Source organism: Ochotona curzoniae, unplaced genomic scaffold (genome assembly GCF_017591425.1).
Source record: "Ochotona curzoniae isolate NIBS_2020 unplaced genomic scaffold, NIBS_Ocur_1.0 scaffold_4506, whole genome shotgun sequence".
In the NCBI taxonomy this organism is placed as follows: Eukaryota; Metazoa; Chordata; class Mammalia; order Lagomorpha; family Ochotonidae; genus Ochotona; species Ochotona curzoniae.
The window spans coordinates 77,256,553-77,270,639 of NW_024467119.1; the positions used below are offsets into that span (position 1 = coordinate 77,256,553).

A 14,087-nucleotide genomic window follows, 5' to 3' on the forward strand; every position below is an offset into this window, starting at 1 on the left:
TAATGCTCTTCAACCCACAAATCTAATTTACTTTAAAAAAGAAAAATATCATACTTCATTCTGATTTATTTTGTTTGGAATGGATGTTTCTATCATTAAAATGGAAACATTTCCATTTTGTGATAAAAGTTGTATTACGAAATTTAGAACAACTAACAACTGATATTTTCTCTATTATCATAAAGTAGTCATTAGGTTGATTTTAAATGCATTAAAATTGCCAGTCCTACAATTTTTCAACACTGACTTACACAGCTTGAAACTCAAGCCACCCTTTCAAGCTCCCCCATCTTCTGTCCGATGATTCACTTCCCAAGTGACCTCTTCCAGGTCTCCCATGTGGGTGCAGAGTCCCAAACCTTTGGCCGTCCTTGACTGCTTTTTCAGGTCACAAGCAGGGAGCTGGATGGGAAGTGGAGCTGCCAGGATTAAAACCAGTGCCCACATGGGATCCTGGCGAGTTCAAGGTGAGGACTTTAGCCATTAGGCCACCCTGCCAGGCCCGCCTTTTCACACTTCTAAAGCTTGTAATTCCTTTTTATAAAACAACTCTCTCAATAACACACAAAATTAACTCTGACACTTCCACACAGAATATTGCCTCAGTCTTGGAATATTCAAAGGATAAAGCATGGAGTGCAGCCTTGAGCAAAAAAACTATGGCTGCACTTCAGAGTTTTCATACCAATATTACAGCACACTCTATTGATTCTCTATCGATACCACTGGTACTGACAGTAACAGTGATAATCAATTTATTCCTAAGAAGAAGACATAACTTATCAAGAAGGCAAGGTATATTATTATGAAAATGTTTAAATTTTACACATTGATCCTGGCTGGAACATGCAATATATAAACTGGCCTAAAACCAAAAAAGAAAAAAAAAAGGGGGCGAGGGAGTCCCAAAGTCCTGTTTTCATTATAAAATAAAGGCTTCTTATAAATGAAATGGAAAAATTTATTTACATATGCTTCAACATTTTGGAAAATTTGCAAGTAAACTGTCACGCAAACACTAGCATGTTGAAAGAAAACGGAGAAATTTTTGTACCCAAGTAATCATTGACTTTTGTGACAAAACTTAACACCAAATAAAACATATTTAGGAAAACACATCATTTTGAAGAGCTGGGGGTTCAACATTTGAAACATAGCTCTGTAACACAGAGTCTGTGAAGCCCCGAATGAATGCTGGGATTAAGCCAATGGTGTGTCTTACTAGTGGTATGAGCAGTTTTACAGAAAGAGAAAAGTCTAAATGAACAAAACTGATCTCTCTAAAAGATAATAACACCAGTACTGACGACATTAACCAAGTCTTTTTTGGGTTAAAAATTACACATATTATTATTGATGATCAGATGAAGCAAATTTTAAAAGTGCCCTTTTGGGGGGGAGGGGACCTACGTTGTGGCATAGCAGCTTATGCTACCCTTGTGACTCTAGTATTTCATATAAGCTCCAGTTTATGTCCCAGCTGCTCCACTTTAGACCAACTCCCTGGAAGTGTGCTAGAGAAGAGACTACACAAGTGTTTGGGCCCACAGCACCTACCTAGGAAACCCAGGTAAAGTTCCTAGCTTTGACCTGTCCAGCCCCGGATGTTACAGCCATTTGGGGAATAAACCAACAGATAAAGATCCCTCTCTTTCTCTGTAACTCTGACTTACAAAGAAAGCATTATTTCTTAGGAAATAAAGGAAAGTATCACTTTCCTCCTTCAATGTAAAACAACACAGAGAAAGAATCTAGAATTAGGCTTTGGAGACTACCCATAAGGGTTAAATTGCATTTCAGATTAAGATATGATGACTAATGCAAAAATGGTGCCTGTTTTCTTAGCTAAATATTTTTCCATGAATCCAAATCTCAAGCATTAATTTCAAAAGGAAAGTTAGGTAAGCAAGGTAAATATTCTAATTTTTTCAACAAGAATCTATTAAGTGTTCATTATGCTACTGACACTGACAGGTACTATATACAAAAGGAACAAGAAATTGTTTCCTGTCATCAAGGAGTTTTATAATACAGTACGACAGGCACTAACACAGCTCTTGGGGCTATAAATTTAACTCTCAGCATTTATCTCTGCATTTCACTGTAAAGCAGAATGGAGTTCATAAATCATAAACTGATGCTGAGGACATGTAAGCTAAGAACTGAAGATGCATAAAAGTTAAAATGAATCGAAATTATTTTCAGCCAAGCTTATAGTGAGAGCTAAGATCTCATATTGAACAAGTATTTTCTATATGTTATATAAGCCAGGCACGGAGGCCTTGATAATGTGTTATGGTGATTCCCATACAAAACCCACAATACCAAACACTGATTTCTTAAGATCTCACATGTAAAACAATCAATTTCCCTCCAAACCATTAACTGAAGATTGTTCCAAATAACCCATGGTCAATCAGAACCATCACCATTCAATTCCCCATTAATTTCTGAGTTTAAGGGAGAGAATGAGCATGGTGGCTTAGCAAGGTAATCCTCTACCTGTGGTATGCATCCCACATGGGCACAACTCTAGCACTACAGCTGCTTCGCATTCCATCCAGCTCCCTGCTAGTGGCTGGGAAAGCAGCAGAGGATGGCCCAAGGCCTTGGGCCCCAACATCCCTGTGGGAGATGCAAAGCACACTCCTGGTTCCTGGCTCAGACCAGCCCAGCTCTGGCTGTCGCAGCCATCTGGGGAATGAATCAATAGATGGAAGATCCTTTGCACTGTCTCTCTGTCTGTCTCCCTCTCTGTAACTCTTTCAATTAAAATGAAAAAAATCTTTAAGATCACTGAAAAATCCATATAGCATACCACCTTTGCAAATTATCTATATATAAATTGTACTTTCTTAACCAGAACTACTACATATCTCAGTGAGAGAAAAAAAGAAAGAAAGATAGAAAAGAAAGAAAAAACCCTGAGCATGAGTATTAGCATCATTGCTTGATCCTCCTTTAGCCTCACTAGCATTTATTTATAATGACGCCCAAACCTTATTATATCAAGATTGTGACTGCAAGATGCCTGTAATTCTGACTGTAAATTTAGATGGAGAAATGGACAAAGACCAAAAGTACCCACTGCAATACTATCAATGTGTCACCATTGAACGCAAGAATCCACTGATCCTATCTTTACTTAACAGATTTTTACTGAAACTTTATTATATCAGATCCTGTATCAGATGATAATCAAACAACCTAATTTATCATCTTCAGACCTCTTGGCCCTCTTTCAATGTTCAGGAAAGTTAAAAGAATAGGAATCCACATAAATTTCCATTAACCCAAAATACATTTTGACTTTGATACCTGGTCCCCTGCTAACATTTGTATACTTCTGCAGAGCATAGATTGCAACAATATTGACCCAAACAAGTTCTATTCCAAAAATATAGGAAACTATTGAATTACTACAAAAATATTCAAATTAATCTTTAAATTTTACCCAGCTACACATAATTATGATTTTTAAATTTCTCCTAGGTAAACTTAATTCCAGAAAGAATATCAGCTTTCCCTATAATCTGTTCTATAAATCTCTCCCTTGAGATCATGTGAATTTCATACAAACTGAAGGTAGTGTGCAAATAAATACCAAGGGCACAGAATAAGCAATGAATGAAGCAAAAATAACCATGGTGGTTTTATGAAGATAATAGTTAATTTTAGGTATCCAATGATTTCCCTTATTCATTGTGATTAAAATGAGAAAAACAAAGGCAGAAGACCAGAAAGAGGCACTTTTTACACTTCTACTAGTGCTTGAAACAACAGGTTCTCCCAAATTATATTCCACAAAATTTATCCACAAACACTTTGCTAGCAAAGAGGATTATGTGATTCAACTATGCCAGTGTTATTCCCACTAAAGGTTAAGCAATATGTATTATTATACATTTATATACACATATACAAAGGATTTTCAGAAATTAAGTGGAAAATGCATAGTATAAAAACCCTATACATGGATATCAAATTTTTCACACCACAAACAAATGTACCCTATAATTCCATTTTTCCATAAATTTTTTGAAGTATCTTTGTATATATTTGCTGAAGGTAGTGAGAGGCATCCTGCAGGACAGACCTTTTCAAACCAACATTTTCCAAACTTGTTTAATGCTATGCTTTATTCAAAGAGCATCCACTATTACAGACTCACTCTGGAGGCTGGTGTACTGGAAGAGCTGGACAAAATTCAGTTACCAGAATTCTACCTTACAAGTTACACATACAAGACAGAGTGGGAAAATGCTTTAAGAGCTGCAACATCCATTGATTGTAATAAAATTAAAAAAAAAAACCATAAAACCTGAGAAAAGTTCTTTCAGTTCTCAGAGACTAAAATTATCTACTCAAAAAAAAAAAAAGTATCAAGTTAAACAGGAATCAATAAGCATCTCTTTTGCACTCCATCCTTAACTCTACTTCCTGTCCCCCCCCCTCTCCCTTTAAAATCCTATCTTGTAGATGGCTGCTTATCTCTGTTACTGTTTCAGGATAGTAGACTATAGATAACAAGGGAAGCTTGTCTGAAAACCAAACATATTTGCTAAATAAACGAATGAATAATGCCTCAGGCAGGCATAAAGAAAGGCACAGACTGGTCAGGCAAAACTCTACAGATGAGCATTTGACAATAAAAAACAGAAAATTTGGAAAGTACAGTTAATGGCTTATTGTGCTAGTTCACAAAAGCTTCATAAGTCATGACATCCACACGGAAAAATGTATATTAACATTAAACGATTAGATTATTGTCAAAATTACTATACTGTAGCTGAAAAAATAGAATCCTATGTTTTAATTGGTTCAATTATTTTTTAAAAATTCATACTATATTCTTAAGAGTGTTTCTGGTAAAAAAAAGTTGAAGTGTACCTCAAATATAACACACTGTGAAGATCTAAGCATCTAACTAAAAGAAATGAATTTTCATTCACATGAAGTTCTCCAGCAAGTACAACTGATCCACAGTAACAGAAACTAAATCAATGGCATCTTAGGGTGATTGAGGTGGGCACTGATCACAAAGGCACAACACATGGAGAAATAAAGGTCCTACACAGTAGGACATGACTTGAGATCAAAAAGAGCATGAGGACATTCATCTAGAAACAAAGCAAAGAGTCAAAGTCCACAACGCCACTGACTGAACTGCACAATTACATAATCATTTGGTTGATTATGTATGCTAAATAATGGCAACTCAACAGAAAAGAGAAAGTGCTTGCCTTCAAGAAACTTACAGCCAAAATGGAAGAATAAGGAAAAAAATATCAAGCAACGAAAATACAGAAAAAATTATCATGAGTCTGATTTGTCTGAGTAATACTTCAATCATGCTTGCAGCTCCAGAAGAGAATAGGCCCAATGACCTTCTTTGTCCGTAAGCATTCACTGAGCAGATATCATGGGCCTGAACTGTGCTAGGTCCTTGGTACAGGTTGGTAGACAAAGCAAAAATAGATGCTATCCTTATACAATCTAGAAATAAAGAGAATCTAATTACAGATAAGAAAAGAACAATGCACATGTATAATAATCTGTGGTAATCCTATGATGGCTCTTAAGATGAAGAACAAGCAGACCTGCAGCCGGAAATCTGAGAAAAAAGTAACTAAACAACTCGGAATCTTAAGCAGACATGAAAGGGTCACCAATTTCAGGAGAGGCATTTTAGGGAAAGGAAAAGCATGGGCCAAGACACAGAAATACAGTGGCACATTTGGGCAACTCTAAGGAGCTCGCATGACTTCAGAACCTATTTAAAATCTAAGAAGCAGGAAATTTGGTTCAGACAGTAAGGAAGACCTAATGGTGAACATCTTTGGGCCACAGTAGCCAGCTGGCTTGATGCTTTTATTTTGTGGTATGTTTTTATAACCACTCTGAACAAAAATGCCAATCATCTCCATAAAAAAGGAAAACCTCACGAAGTAAAAAATGCAAGACCAACATCATTAACACAATAAGTTCATAAATGATAAACTCAAGTGAAAAAGAAATCTAACCTTAAAAGAAAAAGTATAAGAGACTAAAAGGAAAAGCAAACATTTTGCCACAAATATTTAGAAAAAAAGAATTTAAACACAAAACTGACAGAAAATTCCTAAGAGTGATGCTGATTCTTGTGAATATTAACATTTTCAAATTAATAATTTTGAGACACAGACACACTCAAGTCAAAAATGACCACCACTGTATCATTATCTTTATGAGAAAAAGTATTTCCTCAAATAGCAACAATGCATGTAGATTCAAATTTTTTAAAAGAAAAATCAGACAAAGTATTTTACGTTAATATTTATCACAAATTAATTACTCAGGAGGCCAGATTACATGGTGCTTCTAGTTTTTCTAAATACTGTATGCATTTCTGATAAATGGGGAAAGAATAGATGACCTGGCAGAAGGCTCAGACAATAATACGTGATTTACAGGACATGAATGCAGCTACCGCAAGATTTATCTGACAGCCCTCTCCAAGAGTGGACTGTTGAGTATCCGATGGAATGATTTCTAGTCTAGAAAGTCTACTAGTGAGTAGCCATACACATTATTTATTTATTAGATGTTTTGGGTTGAAACCATTTTTAAATGATGCACTTCACAATGCAGAGTCATAAATTTACCTTTAAACCCAAGAAGGGAGGTAGTGTTATTGGAATGTATGTCAGACTGAATTAGGATGAGCAACGCAAGGCTTTCATAAAGTGGCCTTGAAGGAAATGTCAATCCTTTCAAAAATGGTATTAATGTCAAATGAGCAAGACACAAACACTTTGTATAACACTAGAGTAATATTACTTGCAACACTTACTTAATGTTTTCTTTGAATATAGCTTTCAACCAGATTTGCACACTTGTACAACAAATATGGAACACAAATAAGTTGCACACTTGTGACATATTAAATCCAAAATACAGTTCAATCTTTTATGTGCATCAGAAAAACATGCATTTCTGGATATGGACACTCTTATTTCAAGAAAAACAACTTAAATCAATATGATTTTTCCACACGTTTTAAATTATTTTTATGATTCAATAGAAAAACAAATATAATAAACCTTAAGTACATCTTTATTGTATTTGAAAATATACTGAAGATATTAAAGAAGCTCTTCAAAATCAAACAGCAATATCATTAGCAAACAATGAAAAAGCTTAAATAGAATCAAAAATGAAATAGTGCCTAGTCAATTAAGCACTGTAAGGGGTGACTGAAAAATGTAAACATATTTTAATTTTTATATAAATATTTAGTGATTTTTTAGGCCTTTTAGTAACAAACAAAATGTGCTCATTTCCTTATTTCTTAAATTTAGGCTCTAAATTCTCCTAAGGAAATGTAAACACAGTGTTTAAAATGATGCAAAAAGAAAATGAGTTTTCAGTAGATTCATGAAAAATAATCGCATGTGGTGGAGTGTCACAAAATTAACATCAACTAATTTGTAAAGTTCTAAATCAAATTTGCAGATGTTAAGTTCATAAGCATATCCCATTATTTATGTGATTAAAAAGGAGTTTCTGACCTGATCTTTTGATCTTTGGCACTCAATCCTCTCCGTCTCATCTTTAAAAATTAATTAAAATTTTAGCAAGAGGGTAGCTTTTTACTTCCCACCCTATCTGAGCCTAAAAAAGAATTATCAATCAAACTGAAGCCATCCCCACCCAGCATCTGCAAAATGTGGACCTGAAACGCAGTTTCATATCTCCTCAGCTTTCATGTAGAAAAAGTCCACTTCGGAAGAAAATAAATCACCTTTGCGATTACCAAGTTGACCTCTTTGAATTAGGAAAATTCAAAGTGAAAAATGTAATTATCACCCCAGAACAATCTGTATACATCTGGAGCTAATTTTGGCTTCATTTTTCACATCATTTTTCACACTGTGCTACATCTTGCTGAGATGCCATGGAACTCTTGAAGAACTCGTAAAAAATGTGAAGAGCTTCAAAAACCCAACAATGTATTTTATCTTACAAAAACCTTGAGAATTTTTTTTTTAATTTTGAAGCATATTCTACCAAACAATCTTCATACAGTTTGAACAGTTAAGTATCAACCAGCACTGTGACACACATGACAAATAGGTTTGTTAAGACATGTCATTCTTTATAGTTTCTAACATTCAAATATGCAGTGCAATCCACTTGAAGCAGCTCTCCTCTACCCAAAACACATTCAGTTCTCCTAAACTAGAAAGTCAAACTTCATTACCAAAATATCTATGGGACAAATCACTGCAGAGAACAAGTTCACTGAGAAGAAACATCTCGAACCATAAGTGAAAGCTCCTTCAAAAGGCTAATTTTCCACAAAGCGCCGGAGCAGTACACAGCAATGGTTACCCAAGAAATAATCAGTTATTTCACTATGAAGATCCGAAAGGAAATTTCTCTACATATTTTTGGGAAACAGTGTTTTCTGAAGGAGATGATTAAATTATTGAAACATGGTTCTTGCCAAATCTAAGAATAATACGCCCATTAAGAAGCACAACAACTCACAAGTTCATAAAAAAAATCAATTGGGTGTAATTTCTAGAAATAATTGTTCTTATTATACTTTACTGACAATGCATAGTATTGATTTTTCACACCTTCTATGATTATTTAATTTGTATTCATGAAATGTCCATCAACAGAGTCCAAACAAATTTGGAAATACAGACACTAAAACAAATAAATCGATGCAAAGAAACATTAATTTTGCATTATCCTTATTTGTTAGGCAAGGAAACCATGAGAGTTGTAAATGAAGGTCAAAGGTTTTGAAATGGGTCAAAACCCTTGACCTCCAGACCAATACTTTTCCTATTAAAAAAGGCTATTTTAAAGTTTTAAGTAGGGGAATTTACTACCAGTAAGATACCATTTTTACAAGACTATAAAGAAAATTCTCCATAAAAGCATTCAGCTGTTTAACTGCAAAACACAGAAGAAAACATCACAGGAAAATTTCCATGTAGGTTAGAAAAAAAAAATCATCGACGTTTACCAGAAGTACAACAATTTTAACCCTGCAAGTAATTTTGTTCTTAATAATTTATTTTCTTTATCTTATTACGATGGCTGCCACATTTTTTGTTGATGTTTTCCCAAATCTACTGTGTATGTCAAAATTAATTAACAATGACATGGATTCAAAATTATTTATCACTCATTTTATAACCTCTGCACAAAGGGAAGTAAACCCACGATTCCCGGAGGACTCAGAGGGGCACTCCACACAGTACCGAAATAAATCTGCTACTGCAACATTAATAAACATAGCCAAAAAATTTAGTCATGTCATGATAATTTGGTCTGCACATGTTAATGTAAATCTTAAAATATTTTGCTTTTCCTAATATACAAAACCAGAGGTTTTTATCAAAGGCAGAAGTAATCCTTTTGCAATACAAATAAGATTATTTAAAACCACAAACACAAAACTTTATTACAGCAAAAATTCCCAACAGTGCCAATATAACTTCCTTGTCAAGAACAAATTCATATAAGGATACTTTAAATTAAACATTTATTTCTGTACTCACCTGAGAACACAGTAGCATAACCAATTCCACAACTGAACTACTTGATTTCATGCAGACCAGACCTATTTTAAAAAAAATTTTTTAACAAATTACAAACTAAACAAACAAATGAGGGATTTGCTATTCAACTCTGCTCAAATTTATTTTTAAAAGAAAATGCTAACATCTGGCTTAAAAAGAAAAAAAGAAAAGAAAATGGAACCCTAAACCCATATACATTTGATTACATGATTACACACGATGCTCATATTTACTTTAAACTCGGCATGAAAACTACTACCACTTTGGTTAACTATCTCATTACAGCCTTTAAAACACTGAAACATTTATTAAAACTTCATATATAATGACATTTCACAATACTAATAGAAATGTGCACAACATATGCCATATTGATCAATATCATCTACATTTTGTTTTGCAGAGAGTTGATCGTTAGACATGCAGAGAAGGGAAGTGGCTCCCTGACCTTTGCTTTCTCCACCACACTCTCTCCCTTCAACCCTCTAGCTATCAATCAAGTTTCCATTTTGTTTCATGGCAGCAGACATCCCAAACACTCTTATTAGTACCCTGACCTCTGACCTCACACTAAACCTTAACAGAAATGCAAGCCGTTGTCTATTATATATTCTTGATTTCTTACAAATTAATTTATAAGAAATCTATGCCTTTATGCTTCATTTTGGTTCAACAGAAAAATTCCTTGCAATAGAATTTTCACACAGTTAATGCCAATTAAAAATTTTATCTTTAGTAACTAATAAGACTTAAAGATACTCATTCTCATGGCATTTCATAACAAGTACCTTTACAAACAATGACAATCACTGAAAGGAGTAAATTAGGGCCTGGCGCGATAGCCTTATGGCAAAAGTCCTTGCCTTGCATGCACCAGGATCCCATATGGGCGCCGGTTCATATCCTGGTGGCCCCACTTCCATCCAACTCCCCGCTTGTGTCCTGCGAAAGCAGTCAAGAATGGTCCAAACCTTCGGTACCCTGTACCCGCGTGGGAGACCAACAAGAGGCTCTGGGGCCTGGCTTCATATTGGCGCAGCTCCAACCATTGAGGCTGCTTGGGAAATGAAACAACAGGCGAAAGATCCAGAAGATCTTCCTCTCTGTTTATCTGACTTTTCAAATAAAAATAAGATAAATTTTTTCAAAAAGGTGTAAATTACTAAATTACACTATTAACTCAGAAAAGCTCATTTTTAACTCTATATTTTACTGGGTAAACACAAGCTTAGGTTCCCTTAAGCAGCCTACAATCTTACACTATTTCTTTTATCGTTTAAAGCTCTCCCAGGTAGGTGCCCTATCCATTCTCTTTCTCTTTTTGATTTCAGTTCTTTTCCCTCTCAATAAATAAATAAATAAATAAATAAATAAATAAATAAATAAAACAAAAAAACCCTGGCTCAAAACCAACAGTAACATTCACTGGAATTTTGTTGCTTTTAGAGTTGCACAGGTTGTTCAGCATTCTCACATTTTAGTTATCACTATTTTGCCTGAACTTCAATTACCCTGTATTTCAAGTTGAGTGTGTGTATTATACAGAAACGCTAATAACGCTGTTTAGCACCAGCGCAGCCATGAGCAGAACACCTACAGGTCGTATGAAGCAAGCACAGCATGAACTCCAATGTGTCTGCACTTCTGCGCCAAGACCACAGGAATGGGCGAAAAATACTCTCTTCCTTTGCTGTGTGCTCCTGTTCTGGCCTGAAGTCTCGTAACTTAAAACAAAAAGTGACCCTAATACAAAATGTTCAGTTTTACTCCGACTTCAAAACCCATTAGTGCCAGCGGGGAAATGCAGATTCCTCTATACATAAGCCATGAAATCTTATTCCTCCATTCTACAGAAATCAGAATTCCTACCACTGTGCCTACATCTGAATCTTTCTAACATATGATAATGAAAAACAGAGACTGAAAAGAACCTAGAGCCACATGAAACCTGAAAGATAGACAGATAACACAAGGGGAAAACCCAATGCTAACTAAACTGTGTCATAAAATTAAGAATCAAAAAAAAATAGATAATCCTTTGTTCCACCATCACAAGCAGCGTAAGAAGACTTCACAGGCATGTTGGCACAATAGGTTAAGCCATGACTTACAACACCAGCATCCCATCTCATACGAGCACCTGTTCAAGACAAGCTTGCTCTACTTTCAATCCAGTTCCCCATTAATGCAAAGCAATGGAAGATGTCCCCCAGTGCCTGGGCCCTTGCCACCCAGATGGGAGACCTGACTGGAATTCTAGCTTCCTGGGTTCTGCCAGTCATACTACTGGACATTTTGGGAATTTGGGGAATGAAGTATTGAATGGTAGATCTCTGTGTCTCTAAAATACATGAAAAAATTATAAATTTTCAAAACAAGAATATTTTAATCCCTACATACTTAAGAAAATCATTGTATATGCTCAAATACATTAATATTTATTCATTCCAATTTTATTTTCCATGATAAAGAGTAGAAACAAGGAGATACCTGCTACCTAACAAGATGGGAAGATTCAGGAAAAAAACCATTTTAAAGCCATGCTTATCTGTGAATTAAGTGCTCAGATCATTGTTGCCAGTAAAAGGCTAACAACTATTATTTCATAGTTGAAGCTTTACCGAATCACCTTCTCCAACACGTCAGCACAGCTGATGCTCTGTCCCCTATCCCCGACATCATCAAGTAAAGTAAAACTGCACATAACTGCCACGCTGCCATTATTCCGCACTGTCTCACAAACAGCAAGGGTTCTCATCCCCTCGGAGAGCTCTGCTACATGCTATGTAATGTAACACAATCTCACAGTATAGCACTACCTAGAGAAGAGTCTACACCACCATAAGCAGATACAGAACAGTAACACTGAAATCGCTACTTGTTGGCAAAACAGAATTGCACTCATGGAAACTAATTATATATTTGAATTATCTACACATGTGATAATGTATGCCTCTTGACAAGTTCAAACAAAATCCTTTCACAGTTAACACTGCTGTGTTTAAAAAGTGTCTTTTCTTCAAAACACAGTTTTCTACTCCACCCAAATCACTGATAAAAATCTTGAACAGATGAAAACATAATAGAGACAAATGGTATCAGAAGATCTTCAATGAGAAGTCTTGTCAGAAGTTACAAACATGTGAACAATAAAACTCCATGTATCACTTATTATTCAGTTAAGTTTCTAAAACTGAACTGCAAACACACATAAATGAAATTTTAAAAATCACTTACTTGTTCCTTCTATAAGCAGTTCTTGACCATGGCTGCCCAACAGGGTCCGAGAAAGAAAAGGTGCAAAATCCACAAAAATTTCCCGCAGAAGAGGAGCGGCCTTTTCCAAAGCATGCTCAAGCCTTTCTGTAATACTAAGGGAAACATGTGACGTTATCTGAAGATTCCATGGTATGTACCAACCCTCCGTAAAACTAATGCTGTTCTTTCAGCAAAATTAGGTGAAAAATAAATACTGACCTAGAGAAGCATTCCTGACACCCAGAGCACTGATTTTCCCTGGAGTAGCCACTTTGGACCCCAATCTATCTGGGAACTGCAACTCTGCCACACGGCCTGGTAACCACCATTCCAATATCAGTTCTCACTGAATGTTAACTTGCCAACACACAGCACTTGGTCTTTAGTCTCATTATTATGTTAACTAACTCAGCCCCACAGGAAATGTGTCTATATGCACTAAGCCACTAAATACCTAAGCTGAAAGATGATCTCATTTCCAAGTTCTCAGCTATGGCATACAGTACAGATTCAAAAAAAGGTTTGTGGAATGAAGGAAGTAATTTATTATATTCTTTTTGTTGTTGCTGATGATTCCTAGAACCACTTCTTATTCCTGCAATCTAAATAATTTTCCATTTAATTACACTGTGTAGGTATATGAATAATTATTCAAGTTACCTATTAACACCATAATTTTTGTAATATAGGTAAATATATATTCATTTTTTAAAATATATATTCATTTTTTAACTCACATGAGTTTTGAGTAAGTGTTCTAAAAATCAGACGTTATCAGCTTTAGCTTCTGCCTTAGAAATCAAACATATTCGAAAGAATCAAGTTGGCGCAATAGGGCAAGGACACATTTAAACAGATGGAGAAACATTAGCCAGGGTGAAGCAGAGAGGGCACATTCCAGGAAACAGGAGAGGACAGATGGTCAGCAGAAGGGTACCTGGAGACTGACAGACACAGGAAAGCAGCAGATACAAGAGTGTGGTGTTGCAGTGACTGATACCCCAGCAGCATTCAGCAAGCAGAGATCCGAACTGCACCAGCAGCCAGAACCCCACTAGCAACAACATGGGGAAGGGCGTTCACCAGGAGCTCTGGAGGTTAACACAGACAAAGAACTGCTGCTCTGTTTGATTTGGTCAGGAGCAGAAACAGAGCGGCAGGTCCCAGACGGACAGTGTGGGAACAGGGTAGATTTCAGACCCTAGTTCAACCTCTAGAGCCGAATCTGGGGCCATTTTGTATAGGGAG

At 35.7% G+C, this 14,087-nt stretch overlaps 1 protein-coding gene across 4 annotated transcripts in view; it reads right to left on the bottom strand.

Annotated features, from left to right (window-relative positions):
• Positions 1–14,087, bottom strand: part of LRBA (LPS responsive beige-like anchor protein) — a 633,639-nt gene that overhangs the window by 433,477 nt on the left and 186,075 nt on the right. For all 4 annotated transcript variants that reach the window (XM_040967344.1, XM_040967342.1, XM_040967341.1 and 1 more), the window contains 2 exons: positions 12,819–12,952; positions 9,561–9,622 (listed from right to left, as the gene is read on the bottom strand). In XM_040967344.1, the coding sequence (XP_040823278.1) occupies positions 9,561–9,622; positions 12,819–12,952 (196 nt within the window). The remainder of the gene's footprint in view (positions 1–9,560; positions 9,623–12,818; positions 12,953–14,087) is intronic.